General features: G+C 26.5%; 1 protein-coding gene across 1 annotated transcript; it reads right to left on the bottom strand.

Annotated features, from left to right (window-relative positions):
- Window positions 1-6,245: 6,245 nt before the first annotated feature.
- Window positions 6,246-14,891, bottom strand: LOC100205084 (homocysteine-responsive endoplasmic reticulum-resident ubiquitin-like domain member 2 protein). The gene is made up of 7 exons (XM_065819841.1): window positions 14,636-14,891; window positions 10,968-11,042; window positions 10,769-10,834; window positions 9,937-9,995; window positions 7,725-7,946; window positions 7,225-7,643; window positions 6,246-6,696 (listed from the first exon to the last, which is right to left on the bottom strand). Exons 1-7 carry the CDS (start codon window positions 14,765-14,767, stop codon window positions 6,545-6,547), a joined length of 1,125 nt encoding a protein of 374 aa, XP_065675913.1. The 5' UTR covers window positions 14,768-14,891; the 3' UTR covers window positions 6,246-6,544.
- Between the last annotated feature and the right edge of the window lie 2,016 nt (window positions 14,892-16,907).

Raw genomic sequence — 16,907 nt, forward strand, 5'->3', positions numbered from 1 at the left:
ATATATATATATATGTTTATGTTTGACAGACGGGAAAAACTGTTTTCAAGAATTTCATAAAAAAGAATGTTAAGCACAGAGTTTTTAAGATCAAAGGATGTCATTGTTAAAACTTAGATTAGATTCTCTTTTTATTTAACATAAGCTAAATAGGTTAAATAAGTTTCTTTGATTTTCACATAGTCAATCTGACCTCTACCCCCCACCCCTCCCCGGAAACTCCTTGCTGAGTTAAATATATTTCTCGATGTAGTAATTACTTTATGATTGAAAATATCACGTAATGTGAACAAGTTTTATTTAATAAGTTTTATATATAGTTTGCTAACATATTTAAACATAATGGCATGAAAGCAATCTTTTTAAAATTTATCGTTTACCTTTATCGTTCAATGTTGCCAAACGGCAACAATTAAAATTTAAGTGTTACTGTACTTGAAAAAAAAATTATATATATATATATATATATATATATATATATATATATATATATATATATATATATATATATATATATATATATAAATTGTACTTAGTGCAGTATACACGACTGTAACCAGTCAGACAATATCTGCAGTGATTCTTATTTTTCTAAAATATAAGTAATGATTTAACTTAGCTAGTAAAATTATGTAATAAAATAGATACTTTGAAATAAGACATTAGAAACAAAAATGATTAAAAAATACTGCTGCCATTGTTTAATGTTGCCGTACGGCAACAATTTTATTTGCCCCAGTTATACTCCAATTCAGCTTTATACACAGAGCCTAATTTTAACACATTTAAAACAACTATACACTTGTAATAAATAAAAAAATAAAAGGAGAGAAGAATTTCAGTTAATTATCAGCTTAGTAGGGCAAAAAGTTGCATGTACTTTTTGCTTACAAAAATAACCCAAAATTATAGTAAATTTACCCCAATTTTAACGGGTCGTAGCCACAATTAAAAATAGTCTCCTCGATTGTAGTAGCCCTCGTGACCGTGGGGAGGTGAACTAAAATAAAAAAAAATCAAATTAAAAACTAATTTATTAACAATTTAAATTTTTAAATAAAACTTTTTGTCTAAAAATTTAAATTATCACTTAATGGGCTGTCCATTAACTACATTAACAAAATAGGGGGGAGGGGGAAGGTCTGGAAATTTTTGACAATTTATGACAAGGAGGAGGGGGGGAGGTCAAGAAAAGTTGACGTCAACAACGTTACTTTTTTAAATAAATTTAGTTACTTCGTTACTAGTCATTCATACTTACTCGGTGTAGTTAAGGGATTTTGAAAATATCATAGCGTCTGTATGATAGTTTGTTGTCTACGACATATTTACGTTAAATGATCAGCTCTGTGAATTATGAAAAGACAAAAAAAATTACAAATTTTGCGGTATCATAAAATATAAATGTTTGTAGCTAAAAAAACCAGACCGATGATTCTTTTTTTTTTTTTTTTTTAATCTTTTTAAAGTCACTCTCGCTTGTCCAAAATTGAATAAAATTTTAAATAAATACGTTGTTTAGGTAAAATGAACATTATAGTTTGATAATATCGCACCCGTTTTAGAAAAGGATCGTATCTCCAAAATGCAAAAAAAAAAAAAAAAATCGTATTGCCCAATATCTCTCTTTTCTATAATGGTTTTCAATACGATGCCATATACATCTTTTTTTTAATTATTGATAACTCATTTATTATAAATAATCGAAGCATATTACTTTAAGATAACATGGACAATATTCCATAGTTTTTACTGACAAAATACCTCATTTTCGACAAAAATGGACATACGTCTCTTTTCTATAACGGGTGCAATATGATCTATATTGTATTTTGACAACTATATATAGTTAATATACCTCAAAACCAATTAGAACTAGGATCTATAGTAAATTAAGGCACTTTTTCTAAAGATTTTAACTAAATTTATGTTTACGCTGATAATTGAAAGTGACCTAAAGACTCCAAAATGGTGTTCTTTAGATTCACTATTAGGGGTAGTAAAAAGGTTTTGAAAATTATATATATAAAAAAAAAGTTTCTTTAAATATTAAAAAAACCTGATGCAAAAATAATTATACCATCTAAAGCTTGTTTGGACATAATACGCTGATAAAATCATGCTAATTTCAAATAAAAGAATTTGAATAATTCGTAAATTCGTAAAAACTACACCGAGTACTTAGTTACTAGTCATTCATATTGGCCGAGGAAAAAAAGTATCAAAACAAGACAAATTTCATTCCAGGATCAGACGGTTCGCCACTTGCAATCGAAGTTACTTATTTATAGAGAGATCTCGGAGTTCTTATCTCAGATGATCTTAAACTTAATGCTCAAATTTCAGCAGCTGTGGTGAACGCTAACCGTTCCTTAGAGAGGCTAAAAAAAGCTTTTCGCAGCTGAAGTTTTTCACTAAGGAAAGAAGTGTACCCCACATATGCTCGTCCTCACCTAGATATGTTCGTCCTCACCTAGTACGCTATCCAAACGCAGTCATCGTACCAATAGGCAGACATAGAAGCGCTAGAAAAAGTTCAAAACCGTGCCACAAAACCATTTTTAAGATTAAGCATTGCACCGCTGAGCAACGAAGTGTCATGTTAGGTCTTACAACACTTGAAGAATAAAGAATAGGAGTCGGTTTAATTCTTTAATTCTTAATTTAAGTTTACGCGTGAATGTGACTTCCTTCAACATGTTCAAAAATCGACTAGATGAACATTTAAATCAGTTAAAAGAAAATTTTTAAACGATAACTGGAAATAAACTCTCTCCACTTATGTTTCCAGTATCATATTACGTTCTTAAAGAATGGAACTTGCGTCGCAGATATGTACGAGTATCTTAAGACTGTTAGTATAGAGATGAATGATGCAGCACATCTTCGTTGGTAATTTAAACATAGCGAACATTTATGATTTTTCAAAAGTCTATAATTTTATTACGAATTTTGTAAATATTTAAATTATTGACCAGTAAAATCAACTAAACTAAACTTAAAAAAAGGAAAATTAGGCAGCGTTTGAAGTCTTGTGTTAACTTTAGCTCTGACACATACAGAGCTAAATGAGCACACGCGAGATGTTTACTTGTAGCACTATTACTTTTTCAAAATTTGTGTTTATTGGCTTTAAAAAGTAATAAAGATTTATGTAAGTACATAATCTACATTATATCATTTAAATGTTTATACCAAGGATCGGCAACCTACTGGTCGTAAGCAGGTTGCCAACCCCTGATATAAACATTTGAAGTTAAAATTTCAATTATAATGCGACTATTTTATAATGTATAAATTATAAGGCGACTCTACAGCTCCATGCATAAATCCTATAATGTTGAAAACAAGATGTTAGTAACTCTTTAAAAACTGGAAATTTTTATCAGTTATAAACTTTGGCTCTTCCGTCTTAAACCCCTTGTTTATACAAATTATTAAATGCATTATTTTGTTATACTAGACTCTATTAGAATTAGTTTGATTTCAATTTGAAATTGAATTAGATCTAAAGTTAAAGTAAGGAGGATTAGCACTTATGCGTTTTGTGACTCTGCACAGTACATAAACTATGATAAAAATGTTATGATAAATATTTAACATTATATTGGACTAGGTCTGTTGACGGGTACGTTGGTTACTAACGTTATCCCAAATTACCCAAATGCTAACGCTATTAATTATAAATCGTTAACATTACAATCTCTCTAATTCGAATCTCCTTCGAAAACCTCCATAATTCGATTAAATGCAAAGTCACTGAGAAATGCGCATAAGAAACTCTTACGTTTAACTTTCTATAATTCGAATCTCTGTAATTCGAAAACCTCCACAATTCGAATAAAATATTTTAACTCCTGACGTGTAACTAGTAAATCATAAAAAAATTCTTTTTCAAATCCATGCTTTATGCAAGCAGAATTCTATTGGGCCTAGAAATTCTTTTTTTGTTATCTTTTGTAGAAGGAAAAATTACTGTTACGTTTTTAAATTTTTTTTTTATTAATTCAGTGTTCTTATGGGGAAATACAAATTAAATTTTTGTTAACTTAATTAACTTTTTTTGGTCAAATTTTTCCATTTCCTTGTATTGTCATCGAAAATGATTAAGTGTGCAAAATTTGAGCAAAATTGGTTGAGAAAAAAGCTTTCAAAAATTGATTTCAAATTTTGTGGCACACAAACATATATATATAGAAAGTAACCTTATATAAAGCATGGAAAAAGCTCATTAAACCGTCAAAATCTTTTTTCAAATTTCGAAAGTTGCGAGTTTTTGAAAAGCGATTAGTGTAAATTATTTTCTACTGTTTAAAAAAATCATGGCATCGAAGAGACATAAAGAAAACAATTTAAAGCGGAAATAAAAAACTCTAATGGAATTGAAGAAAGGAAAAACAAATAAAGAGGTTTCAAAAATTTTTGATATTCCACCAGACACTCTTTCAACCTGGAAAAAGAACAAAAAAACTAAATCTTTAACGCTTTTTGTCAAAGAAATTTGACTAAACGGGTGAAAGTTGATTCGTATTACCAAGTAAACAAAGCTGTACTTAAATGGTTCAAACGAATGAGAGCTAATAATGTACGAATTAGTGGCTTCCTGGTAAAATAAAAAACTTCATATTTTGCGATAGAGTTATGCTTCAAAAATTTTCAAGCTTCAAAAGGATGGTTAGACTAATTTAAGAAAAAGCAAACTAATTTGGAGAAAAAGCAAACTAATTTGACAAAGGCTCTTAAAGATATAAATCGTGTCTTTGACATGAATTTACTAGCGCATAAAAGACAATCTACAATTACTTACTTTTTTCTTTAAATTCAAAAGTTTAAAACACATAATATATATTGCTTTTAGGCTTAAGAATTACTATTTGTTTGTTTGTTTGATTTCTATTTGTTAATTTGAAAAGAATATTAAAAAAAAGTCAACTTTCTATTCGAAAATCTCTCTAATTCGAACTTTTATTTCCCCCCGTAAAATTCGAATTAGAGAGATTGTACAGTATATATTTCATAAGTTAAATTAGATTTTTTTTATAAACATTTTACTTTTAAACACTTTTTCTTGAAGTTGTAAAGTACTATTATTACTACTATTTAAAAATGTTTGTTTTTTTCATTTTTTTCAAGTTTTACTCAAGGAAAGAAGGGGGGGGGGTAAATTAATTGTTGACGTAATTTTGTAGAAGGGGTCTTTGAAAGTTTGAAAAGGGGGAGGGAGGGGAGCTTTTGTCAAAAAAAAAATTGCCAAAACACTGTTGTCGTAATTAATGGACAGCCCCATATGATAATTGTTTTAAGAATATATTGTATGGTTCTAAGAATAAATTGTAAGATTTTAAGAAAATACTTTGTGATTCTAGGATTATAATATATTCTTAAAGCATTGAATCTATTCTACTCCTAAAACAACTAATGTCAAGTAGTAAATTTTGTTCTTTTTAAACCAATTATCAGTTATATTAAAAGCATAATACATAAATACCATACGCGAACAAAAAAAAGGAAAGTATATTAAACATATTTTGCAGTGTGATGTTGCTTGCTTAAATCGCAGTAAAACGGTAGATAAAAAACATCAAAATATTTACGGTGCACATTGTAAAAGTATTTTTGCTTTTCAAAGCCTGTTGTGGTTGTTTATCCTATGCGAATTTTTTTTCTTTACTTTAGATTATTAAGGTCCAAGAAGGTCTTACGGTCTTATCACAGAGCACCGCGTTAGAGCATATAATGAGGAAGTCCATACCGCCTTACTAACAGATTTTGAACTTCGGACCTTGTATCTCTAGTCTCCAAGCATCTTTAAAAAAGCTTGCAGAAGCATCAAACTGTTCTCAATGAACAATTGGAAATATAAAAAAAAAATCCTACAAACAAAAAAAGAAATTATCTACCGAAAAGTTGTAAAAAAAATTAGGATATATATTATTAACTAATTAATAGGATATAATTCATAACTAATTAATAGGATATAATTCATAATTAATTAATAGGGTATAATTCATAACTAATTAATAGGATATAATTCATAATTAATTAATAGGGTATAATTCATAACTAATTAATAGGATATAATTCATAACTAATTAATAGGATATAATTCATAACTAGTTAATAGGATATAATTCATAACTAATGAGATTTTATTTTTTATAAACAATTCTGAAGATTTATGTCAAATGAATTGATCAAATGCATAATATTTCTAATACCTTAAATGTATATTAAAAACAATTCAATATATATATACTCATATACAAAAAGATTTATATGTAAAAAATATACAATTTTCATCATTATACATATACTATATATACATACAACTCAAAATAAAGCTATAGAATAGATGACTACAAAGTTCTAAAAACTTAACAAGTTGTAGACTGATAGAAAACATGTTTCTATGAACCCGTACCACTTTTTCAATAAACAACCAAAATGATCAATATTTTCATCTTAATACCTTCAAGACCAACGTATCATCATAACCGTACTGCGAATAAAGCTTTAAAAACCTTAAGAGCTCCTACGATTGTAGTTATTGATGCTGTAAAGTTGGCGGACCAGCAGGAATTAGCGACGAAAAAAAACATTTTAATAAAGTAATAGTTAGTTGTAAAAAGTTAGGGCGATGAACATTCGTTTGCTCACTGCTTTCCTCAGCAATTCTTTCACTGTTTACTGGTGTTTCTAATTGAAAGATAATAAAATTTACAGAAATATTTAACAACCGAAAAAACTATTTAACATTTTTAATTTTTTTTTAAAACCCAGAAATAACTTTTAATGAAAATTCCGGAAATTCCGGGGAAGTTTTTTCAGTAAACAGATAAACAGATTTTATAAATTATTATTAATTGAATATAAATTATATAATAAATATAAATTATGCAAATTATAAAATAAATAATCAGTAAACAAATAAGCGGAGGCTATTCTGTATAATATTTTAACCAAGTTGAATTTACTTTAAATATGGTTAGCAATATTATTTATTGTTTTAACTATTTTTACATTTTTACATCTATTTCATTAATGTAAAAAAAATATAAAAATATAGTTGCTTATATGTAAATGTTGCATTTCCTAAAATTTTATATACTTTTATCATGATGAATCAATTGCAAAAAACTTTCCAGAAAAAAATAAGTGAATTCCCGGAATTCTGGGAAACCCCTGAAGAAAACCATTTATGATTTAAAAGTAAAAAAAATGTACCTGCTGGATTCCTTCTGGTAAACCATCCTGCTTGATAAATATATATAATAAATCCAAGAACCGCAACAAGGAAAAAACGTGTCGTTGAAGAGTAAAAGTAAACAATACTAATAAGCATTAGACCACGTAAAGAAAAATATAGCCAGTCCAACCAGTCACGGTTTCTATCATTATCGTCATCTCTTACAGCCATAATTGCTCCGCCAGGACCAGCTTCTACTGGGGCATTAGCTGGATTGTTCTGTTCACGAAGCTGTTCTTGTTCTTGTGGAGGATGTGGTATATGAGATTCTGATGGCAGTTGCTCCTCTGTAACTAAAGGTGTGGTTGGTTGTGGTGTATTGGATGATAGTTCTGAATGTAAGGATGGGACTGTTGGAATAGGAGTAAAAGGTAACTGAAAACCATTTCCCTGAGCTCTAAGAAAAATCATAAAAAATTATTGAACTTTATTTTTATAATTGGAGAATTTTTTTAATTTCTCTGAATAAAATTTATACATTGTAGGATATGACCAGTGATTAGACGAAATACTTTGTTGCCACAAGTACATTTGATGCATATAATATTGCATTTGTGCTTGATATTGAATTTGCATTTCAGATAAGTTACTTTGTTGTTGTTGTTGCTCAGTTGATAAATTTGGCATCCATAAATATTGGTGCGTCTGTTGTTGAAATTGTGAATCAACAACTGGTTGGTGTTCTGCAACTGGAGGTATGCTAAAATAAAATAAAAACTCAAAAATGGAAAACAACTTATAGATTACCCAAATACAATGTACAATTAATAGATTTACTTTGTATAAAACTTATAGATTCACTTTGTATAAAACTTATAGATTCACTTTGTATAAAACAAAATTCGTAGATTCACCCAATATCACATACAATTTGATTTTCAATACTTTATATATACACATTAAATACAAACAAATTAATTTTGTAACATGTTGTGACTAGAGAGCAACAACTGTTTAATAAGCAAATATTTTAACAATATAGTTATGCATAATAAAATATTGGTAATTTATCAATAGTACTGATCCTATTTAAAATCCCAGTAATAAATCTAAGGGAAAGTTTATTACTTAACCACTAAACAAATTATGCTTATACATCAGCATTAATGTTTTTTTTTTTCTATTCTTAGGCCTTATATTATTGTACACATGGTTTTTATTTTACAGTCAATATTTTATTTTGTATGTTTTTATTTAATGTATCTTTGTTCATTTTAAATGTTTATAAATTTTTGATGATTATAAGTATTGTTTGGGTGCACTGTTTGACTTTTGTCTTTGTATTAGTTTTAAATACTCTTCTATTAATCTTAATTTTTGTTTTGACAACTATCTAAATATGCTTTGTTCACAAAATAACAATTTTACAATATTTTTTTACAAAAGATATACACAACAACCACATTAAGACAAAACCAAATGACAAACACTGTGGCTTTAAATTATTTTTACAGCATAATTATTACATTACCAATATTTTTATTCATTAAAATATAACAAATATTTATTCATTTTCATTTTATTTGTTGAGCATTAGCTAAATGAATATTACTCATTCAACAAATGTTTCATGAATATTTGTTAAGCAAATATATTTGCTCCTGCATATTAATTTAATAAAGTAATTTTTCAACGAATAAGAATATTTTATATTTAAATAAATTTTATTATAATCGATTTAAATTTTATATGAAGACTTTAGAGTTATTAGCATATTCCATATAATCCCAGTTCATTGTTTTCGTTATTAATTCATAGCTTTTACCAGAAATAACTTATTTTATATTGAAAAAAGATTCTTGAACAGCATAAAAAGTTAACAAGGATACATTTTAAGTTCAACTGCAACAAACTTGACTTCTGAGAGTTTTGCTTACGTGGCTGAAAATTTGAAACTTCATTAAAACAATACTTCTTTTGTATTAAAATTATATATATATCTTAAAAAGATTCATCAATATTTAAAAACTTGTACATCGATTTTAACTTCATAAATTATTGAAAAATAAAAATTCTATTAACTTACAAAACTATTAATTACTGTAATTATCATGTGGCTTGGTAACTACCCTGTTAGTTTGGTAACTACCCTATTAGTTTGGTAACTATCTTGTTTGACTTTTTTATCTAATAAAATATGTTTTATAATTAACCATAAAAATTTTATTACTCATAATTTTCATGTTTGTTTACTTACAATATCTAAATCATATTTAATCAGAAAAACCAATAATCATGTCTGACCAGAAAGCCTTAACACCTTACATGTAAATACAGTCGCGAGCAGTGAATTGTACACAGCAGTAAATTTCTATGCTTTTACTTCTTTGTACCTAAATTTAAACAAGTTTTAATAATTTGTATTATTATTTGAAATATATTGTAGTAATTTCTCCTCTTAGTTATGGATTAGTTATGTAATAAAAAATACAGAATATGTAACCATTGAACTCAGAGACGAAAAGATAAAAAGTAACCAAAATTACTGCTATGTACAATTCACTGCTCGCAACTGTATTTCATTAAATTACATTTAAAAATAACATTATATTGTAAAAAAAAAAAAAAAGAAAAAAAAAAAAAGACTGCAAAAGAAATAATTAAATATCATTATTTTAATAACTTTCACTTATTTTTATATTATTTACAAATCAAAATAATAAAAAAGGTAAATGTTAAATTTTTTTTACCTGTTGCGAATTCTGTGTCTTAATCCATCATTCGAACTAAAGTTGTTTACAAGCGAATCCTTAACAATATATGAATTTTTTAAATAAAAATGCTTTTTATTTTATATTTTTATACAATTCACAGCCAGCAAGACTACTGGCAAGCAAGACTAATTGTTCAAGTTGGGACTTACTGGCAGTAATTGTTCAAGCTGGGACTTAGAGAAAGGTGGTTAAACAGCGAAAACAAAAAAGTTAAAAAGCTGTAAATTATATGAATTATAACAAAATTTTAAAAATGGAAGAGAACTCAAATTTGCTGTTGTACAAAGTGAAATAAAAACAGCATGTCAAATAAAAGTTTTTTGATAAAGAAAAAATTCTAAATTTAAAAAAAAATGTAAAGATTATTTAAAAAAAGTTTTTTTTCAACAATGTATGCAATTAGCCAATTATGCAACTAATTATATGATGATAACAGGCAATAACAACAAACCATGCAAGTGTTATCTACAAACAGATGAAACATGCATGTATTATTAGCTGAATAATATGCAGATAGCATAGTTAAAGATTTTTCTGGATTGCATAATTAAAGATTTTTTCTGGATTGCATAATTAAAGATTTTTTCTGGATCGCATAACTAAAGATTTTTTTCTGGATCGCATAATTAAAGACAATTTTCTTTGAAATTAAATTCAATTAAGCATTGAGTTTCCAAAAAAAAAAAAAGGAATAAATAAAAATAAATGTAATTTTATTATTACTTTTAAATATGTAATCTTACACTTTAATCTTAAAAGAAAAATCTATTGTAATAATTATAAACTGTAAATAAGTAAATTGACATACCAATCCAATTGTTTCAAAATTATCATTTTCAGAGCATACAATGTGTAAGGTCTGTGAAACACATTCCTAATGATATAATTTATAAACTTTTAATTTAGAACTGTAAACTTGATAAATTTTTTTTATAAAACTTTTATGTAGTTGCATGTTCTAATTAAGTAGTGATACTTAATGACAAAAAATTATTAAAAACTTGTACCTTAAAAACCTCTTCTAAAATATAATGATCTTGGAGTAGTTTTCCTAAATATATGAGCTTTTGAGAATGACTTGCCTAAAATATAAATTACAAAAAATTATACATAGATTTAGTTTTTAAATAAAAATTATTAACATGAAAGTTAAAGTAATTGATTTTATTATAATCCAAAAATTATTATTAATATTATTATTATTAATAAAATATTATTACTTCTACTATTACCTTTATCTGTTATAATAAATATAAAAATATTTACTGTTATTATTACCTAAAATAATTATTACAATGAAACACATTATACAATATAATAAAAGTAATAATGATAATAATAGTAACATTAATAGTAACAACCATAATGATTTTAAAAACTTTTTAATACATCAAAAAGTCATAATTTTGAGGTCTCATTTTGCAATTGAATCCTACTCTAAATCAGTGCTTTAATTAAAATACAAAAAGGAAATATAAAATAAAAAGTATATGCAAGTTATGAAATTTTTAAACTATTTTTAAATTAATGTTAATTCACCTCCTCGAGGCTGAGAAGGCCACTACAGTTGAGGAGGCTAATTTAGTTACAGTTACAACCTTCACTCAATTCTATAACTCCAAAATACGAGCCTTGACAAAAAAGGCTGTTGCGCAGAAAAACTTATAAAATGAGCACTTTACCACTAATCCATTTAGTTCAATTTTAATTAGTCATACATGTAACATGTTAATTGAAATAAATAAATTATAACAGAAATAATAAAAAAATGATGTTGCAATAAATAAAATCATATTACTTTACTATACTTTTGTTTCTTAAAAGAAACTCTTGCTTTTGTTGAAGGAAAAACTTTTTTTTTGTTCAAGGAAAAACTTGAACTTTTTTTTTTAATAAATAAAAATTTAAATAGTACTAAATAGTTTGGAAGTCTTTGAATACTTTTTAGTACTATAATAAAAAATAATTCCATTTTACATATTTTGACAAAGTCTGTGAGTTGTCTCCATAATACTTTTTTTAATAAATAAGAAAAATGACAAATAAAGAATTCCAAAAAACTGTTTTATGCAAAAAAAAAAAAAAAAAAAAAAAGTGTGAATAATGGTTTGTTTACAATGAGTTTCTATGACATAAGTCTTAGCAGGAAAAACAAGGAACAAAAAAAAAAAAAAAAAAAGGAAACAGATCTAATATTTATTTCTTGTTTGACCTTATAAGTTACTGAACCGCGCTCAACTTGTTTCTCCGCGCAGCGGCCTTGTTCGTCAAGGTTCGTGTTTCGGAGTTATAGAGTTTGGAGAGGGTTATAAACCACTATTAAGTAGCCTCCTCATCTGTAGTCGCCTTCGCGGCCTTGAGAAGGTGAATAACAAAAAAAAAAAGAATCTTTTTATATCATTAACTTTTTCTGTACTGGTTGATTTGTAAATCTAACTTTATATTTTTGAAAGTTAGTGCATAATAATACTTTGCATACAAACTATACTGCATGCGATTGAAAGAAATTACAAATTAAATTAGTCAAAAAAGAAATATTTTAATTAAATATTAAACATAGGAGAAGGAGGAATAAAAATCTTAAATATAGAGTGACTTGGTGGGGGAACAACCTTGAACTGTGGGTGTTTAAGTTACAGATTAATATAATCTTAATTCAAAGTCTAATTTTAGTCTTTGTTGATTCTTTTTTTTTGTTGATTCTTGTAGTATTGAACTTTTGTATTATAGTGTCTAGCAAAAAAACACTAATAACATTTTAATGTTCTTTTGTAACTTCCCTATGAGCTCCCATTTTTTTTCATGAAATTACTTAAAGAAATTTTAATAACCACTAGATAAACTTAAAATTAAAAGCAGTGCTTATCCTAGACTTTGGTGATCAATTTTAAGAAAAAAAACTCTTGTAAATCCATATTTACCATTTAATTTTATGTTAAATAATCAAAGATAAAATGAAGCATTAAAAGACCAGAGTTATTTATGATTGAAAAAAGAAAGATCTTCTCAAATTTTATTTTGAGAGTACATGTATTAAATTTCTCTTTAATCAAATAGTGTTTTGAGCTAAAATTTTCAGGATTCACTTATCTCATATACCAACCTAGGTTTAATCAAACTTCGAAGTGGTCAGAGTTGAAACCCTGAAATTTTGTCCCACTTGGCATGGAATATTTTACATTTACATATTTTTGTTTGACCAAGTAACGCATAAAATGTTCAGATTTTCTTGTTTAACCTGTTAATGAAAGTATAAGCTTTAAATTGTACTTTTTTATATCTCTCTCTCTATGAAAATTTATTCAAATTTAATAAGATACATAGACTAATTTTTTAAGTTGAATTATGAGAATTGAATAATTCAACAAAAAGTTATGATGTTTTTAGTAGCAAATTTTTGATATGAGGATTTGTTCATAAAACTGTGGTCAAAAATTTTTTTTTACACAAAATATTATAACTTTGCCAATTCTTATCTAAATACAAACAACTTGGTATCAAAAGATAGCTGTAAGAATGGGCTGCAAAATTTATTTGTTCTCCAGATATAGGGCAATTTATTCTCATAAAATATTATTTTTTGAAATAAACTCAATAGTTTTTGTACACAATAGTTATTATAATTTACTTCCAGACCAATGTCAAGTATGACAGGTATCTTAGAGTTAGGGTATATGTAATGGTATAACACAGTCTAGAAATAAAATTTTTTATTTATATTAGTTTAATTTTTATTAAAATAATTATATATAGTGAAAAAAATAAAAATTATAGTAAAAAAATAAAAATCTTTTTACAACATATACAAATGGTGTAAAAATTGAGTTTAGGGGAAGGGTAGCTACCAGACCACTCCTGCTCCCCTCCTTTGAAGCATAAAAATCCCCTCCCCTTCTTTACTCTAATATTAAAAGTTACTGAATTTATGAAAACAAAAGTTAGTTACTAAAAGTGCAACACCTGGTAGGCTATCTGTGACACCTTATGTTTCAATGAAAATTGGCACATGAAAAGAAAATTAGTGCAAAAAATTGAACAAATGGTTTTAAAAAATAACCAGACTTTTGTCAACACCGTACACCATAAGAATATCAACACAATTTTCATAAGCAATAAAATCAATAAATAAGTTAAGAGCCATACATAAAAGTCACTTTTAAAACTTTTCTTTTTTTAAAAAAATCCAAGTTTATAAATGTATAGAAAAAACACATTTGCCTTATGCTATTAAAAAGAAAAGTTCAAAAAATGTGTCTTCAGTTTTTTAGGGTACTAACCTGCTCCAGATCTTGCGATTTCCGCGTAACTTATTTAGTGAATGCAAAAAATACCACCGAACAAATCTGGTACCAATATGATAGTCATTTACTATATTTTATCTACTTTTTGTTAACCAAAAAATTGTGATAATTTTTGATCGTATTTAAAAAAAATGAGCAATTTTTTAACAAAACCCTATAAGAAATTATGAGCTCTACAGAACTCTTGTTATATACGTCTTAACTTTTATGTTGCAAACAGTTTCTTTTATTTTGTTTAATTTAGTCTTACTTTGCATTTTTATTTTAATTATACACATTAAAAAAAGATTTTTAATATTTCATTATAGAAAAATTTTTCATAAAGGTATATTTATGTATTACTATTTGCATTTTAAACAAATTCGTCAACATACTGGCTTTGAAGGATATACATCTTGAAGATAATCTTTTAACTTTTTAACACTCCATGTCAAATCACAATCAACTTGTATATCTTCAATATGCTGATTAGGAGTTTTAACAGTTAATTTAATAAGTGAATCCATAACTTTTTAAAGAAATTTAGATACTATAAAATAATATAAAATCAATAACAAAGTTCACTTTACAAACGCTTGTTTATCTCGAAGTAGTCGATTCTTCCATACACACTATTATTAAATTTTCAATAAATGCTTTAAAGTTAATTTATTTAAGTTGACCACGGAAACTTACGTAATGTTTTGAACATATCACGTGAATCTAAAGTTGGTTGGCTAGAGACGATTGGTAGCTGCAATTTATAAAAAAGCGCATGCCAGATAAGATTAATAACATAATTAATCTTTTAATTAATAATAATATTAATCTTACAGGCCCGTAGGAAGAAAAGTTGTATTGAGGGGGAAGGGGGAGATCAATATTACCCCAAAATAGTTTTGAGAACCCTTTTTTTTTAGTCATTTTTTCATTCAAATTTCCAAATAAAATCTATTTATTTAAAAAATTATTGGAGGTGGAAACCACCTCCCCACCCCCCACCCCCACCCTCTTCCTTAGTTGCTACAGGCCTGTCTTATACTATAAGATCTTGCCGGTTGCGAATTTAGTATAGGGCGTGGAGAAGCTACGTAAAAAATATTTATCTCAAATTGTTTCTCAGAGCTCTCAGATATCGTTTTGCTCTCTTCTTCTATTTGTCAAAAATTCAATTTAAAAGCCAAAGCAACCTGCAGCAGTTTTCGTTTCAGACGAAACATCAATGATAGGATGCGGCTTGACCACAATGATTGGATACGGCTTAAATAATTGTTGAATGAGAATAACTTATTCATCAATTGATAGTAAACTTTTTTTACATTTTGTTTGGTAAACATGTTAAACGATGTTAAAATAAAATGTTTGTTGATATTCAGCTTTTGAAGTCGTAATGTGCCGACCAAACTTTTTGTGAAAAGAAAATACATCAAACTATATGTTGAAACTGAATGTAAAGAAAAGCAAGTTGCAAAAAAGAAATGCATGTCAGAAGAACTTTGGAGAAAAGAAAGGGTTGATAAATCAACTAATTGCTTTAAATGTGAAACTTACTTCAATGATTAAGATACAGTTATAACTTAAACGATGAACAGTTTCCTAAGTATTATAGCATAGTTACATATTTTGGTTGCCTCGATCTGTAAAAGTTATCTGAGGAAAATACAGATTCATTTAGAAGATTATGTAAAATTTACAGTAACAACATTAAGATTAAAGAAGCAGTGGTAGAGAACGATACTTTCAAAAATACGTAGGTAACAATGTCTTTTTAATTATTAAGTAATTTTAGATCTTTGTATTTGACGTAATTTTTCTTCATTTTTTCTTGTACTGATAGTTTTATATTAAAGTTTTAAAATTTTTCAGAAAGAACTTTACATAAATTAGTAAAATTAAACTATTAATATTAGCATTCTCATATATATATATATATATATATATATATATATATATATATATATATATATATATATATATATATATATATATATATATATATATATATATATATATATATAAATTTAATAATTTAATTTATTATTGCTCTGTTCTTTTAGAACATTGAGCACTCTGTTTGTAGAATACACTAACATAATTTATATATATACATATATATATATATATATATATATATATATATATATATATATATATATATATATATATATATATATATATATATATTTATTTATTTATTTCCGAACTTATTCATAACTTTATTCGACTATCCAAACTTTATTTATAGCGAAATTTGCAATAACTTTGTTGAGGCACAGAGATTTTGTGAGATTGTACTCAATAGCAGATTGGTAAGCCAGTCTTAAGTAATTTTAGATCTTAGCGCTGTCTTGATTAAAAAAAGGTTTCTAAATGACCGCTCTTCTCCAGTGATGAAAACCGGATTCGTGATATCGGATTCCTCCAGTCTATGTGATTTAACTTCTTCATTTAACCTAATGTCAGATTCTAAGAGCCATAGAAACAAAAACCTGTTTGTTGACTATAAAGCTTAAATTCTGTCTTTTATTTGTTGAATTAAAGTATCGAGAGCGGTATTAAATATGTTCACCTCAAACTGCTTCTCATTTTTATTGAAACGAACTTCGTTCTTGGCTTTTTTGTAAAAGGTCCATCTTTTTTTTTCTTCTTTTAAACCAAAGTCTAACT

This window comes from Hydra vulgaris, chromosome 15, assembly GCF_038396675.1.
Source record: "Hydra vulgaris chromosome 15, alternate assembly HydraT2T_AEP".
In the NCBI taxonomy this organism is placed as follows: domain Eukaryota; kingdom Metazoa; phylum Cnidaria; class Hydrozoa; order Anthoathecata; family Hydridae; genus Hydra; species Hydra vulgaris.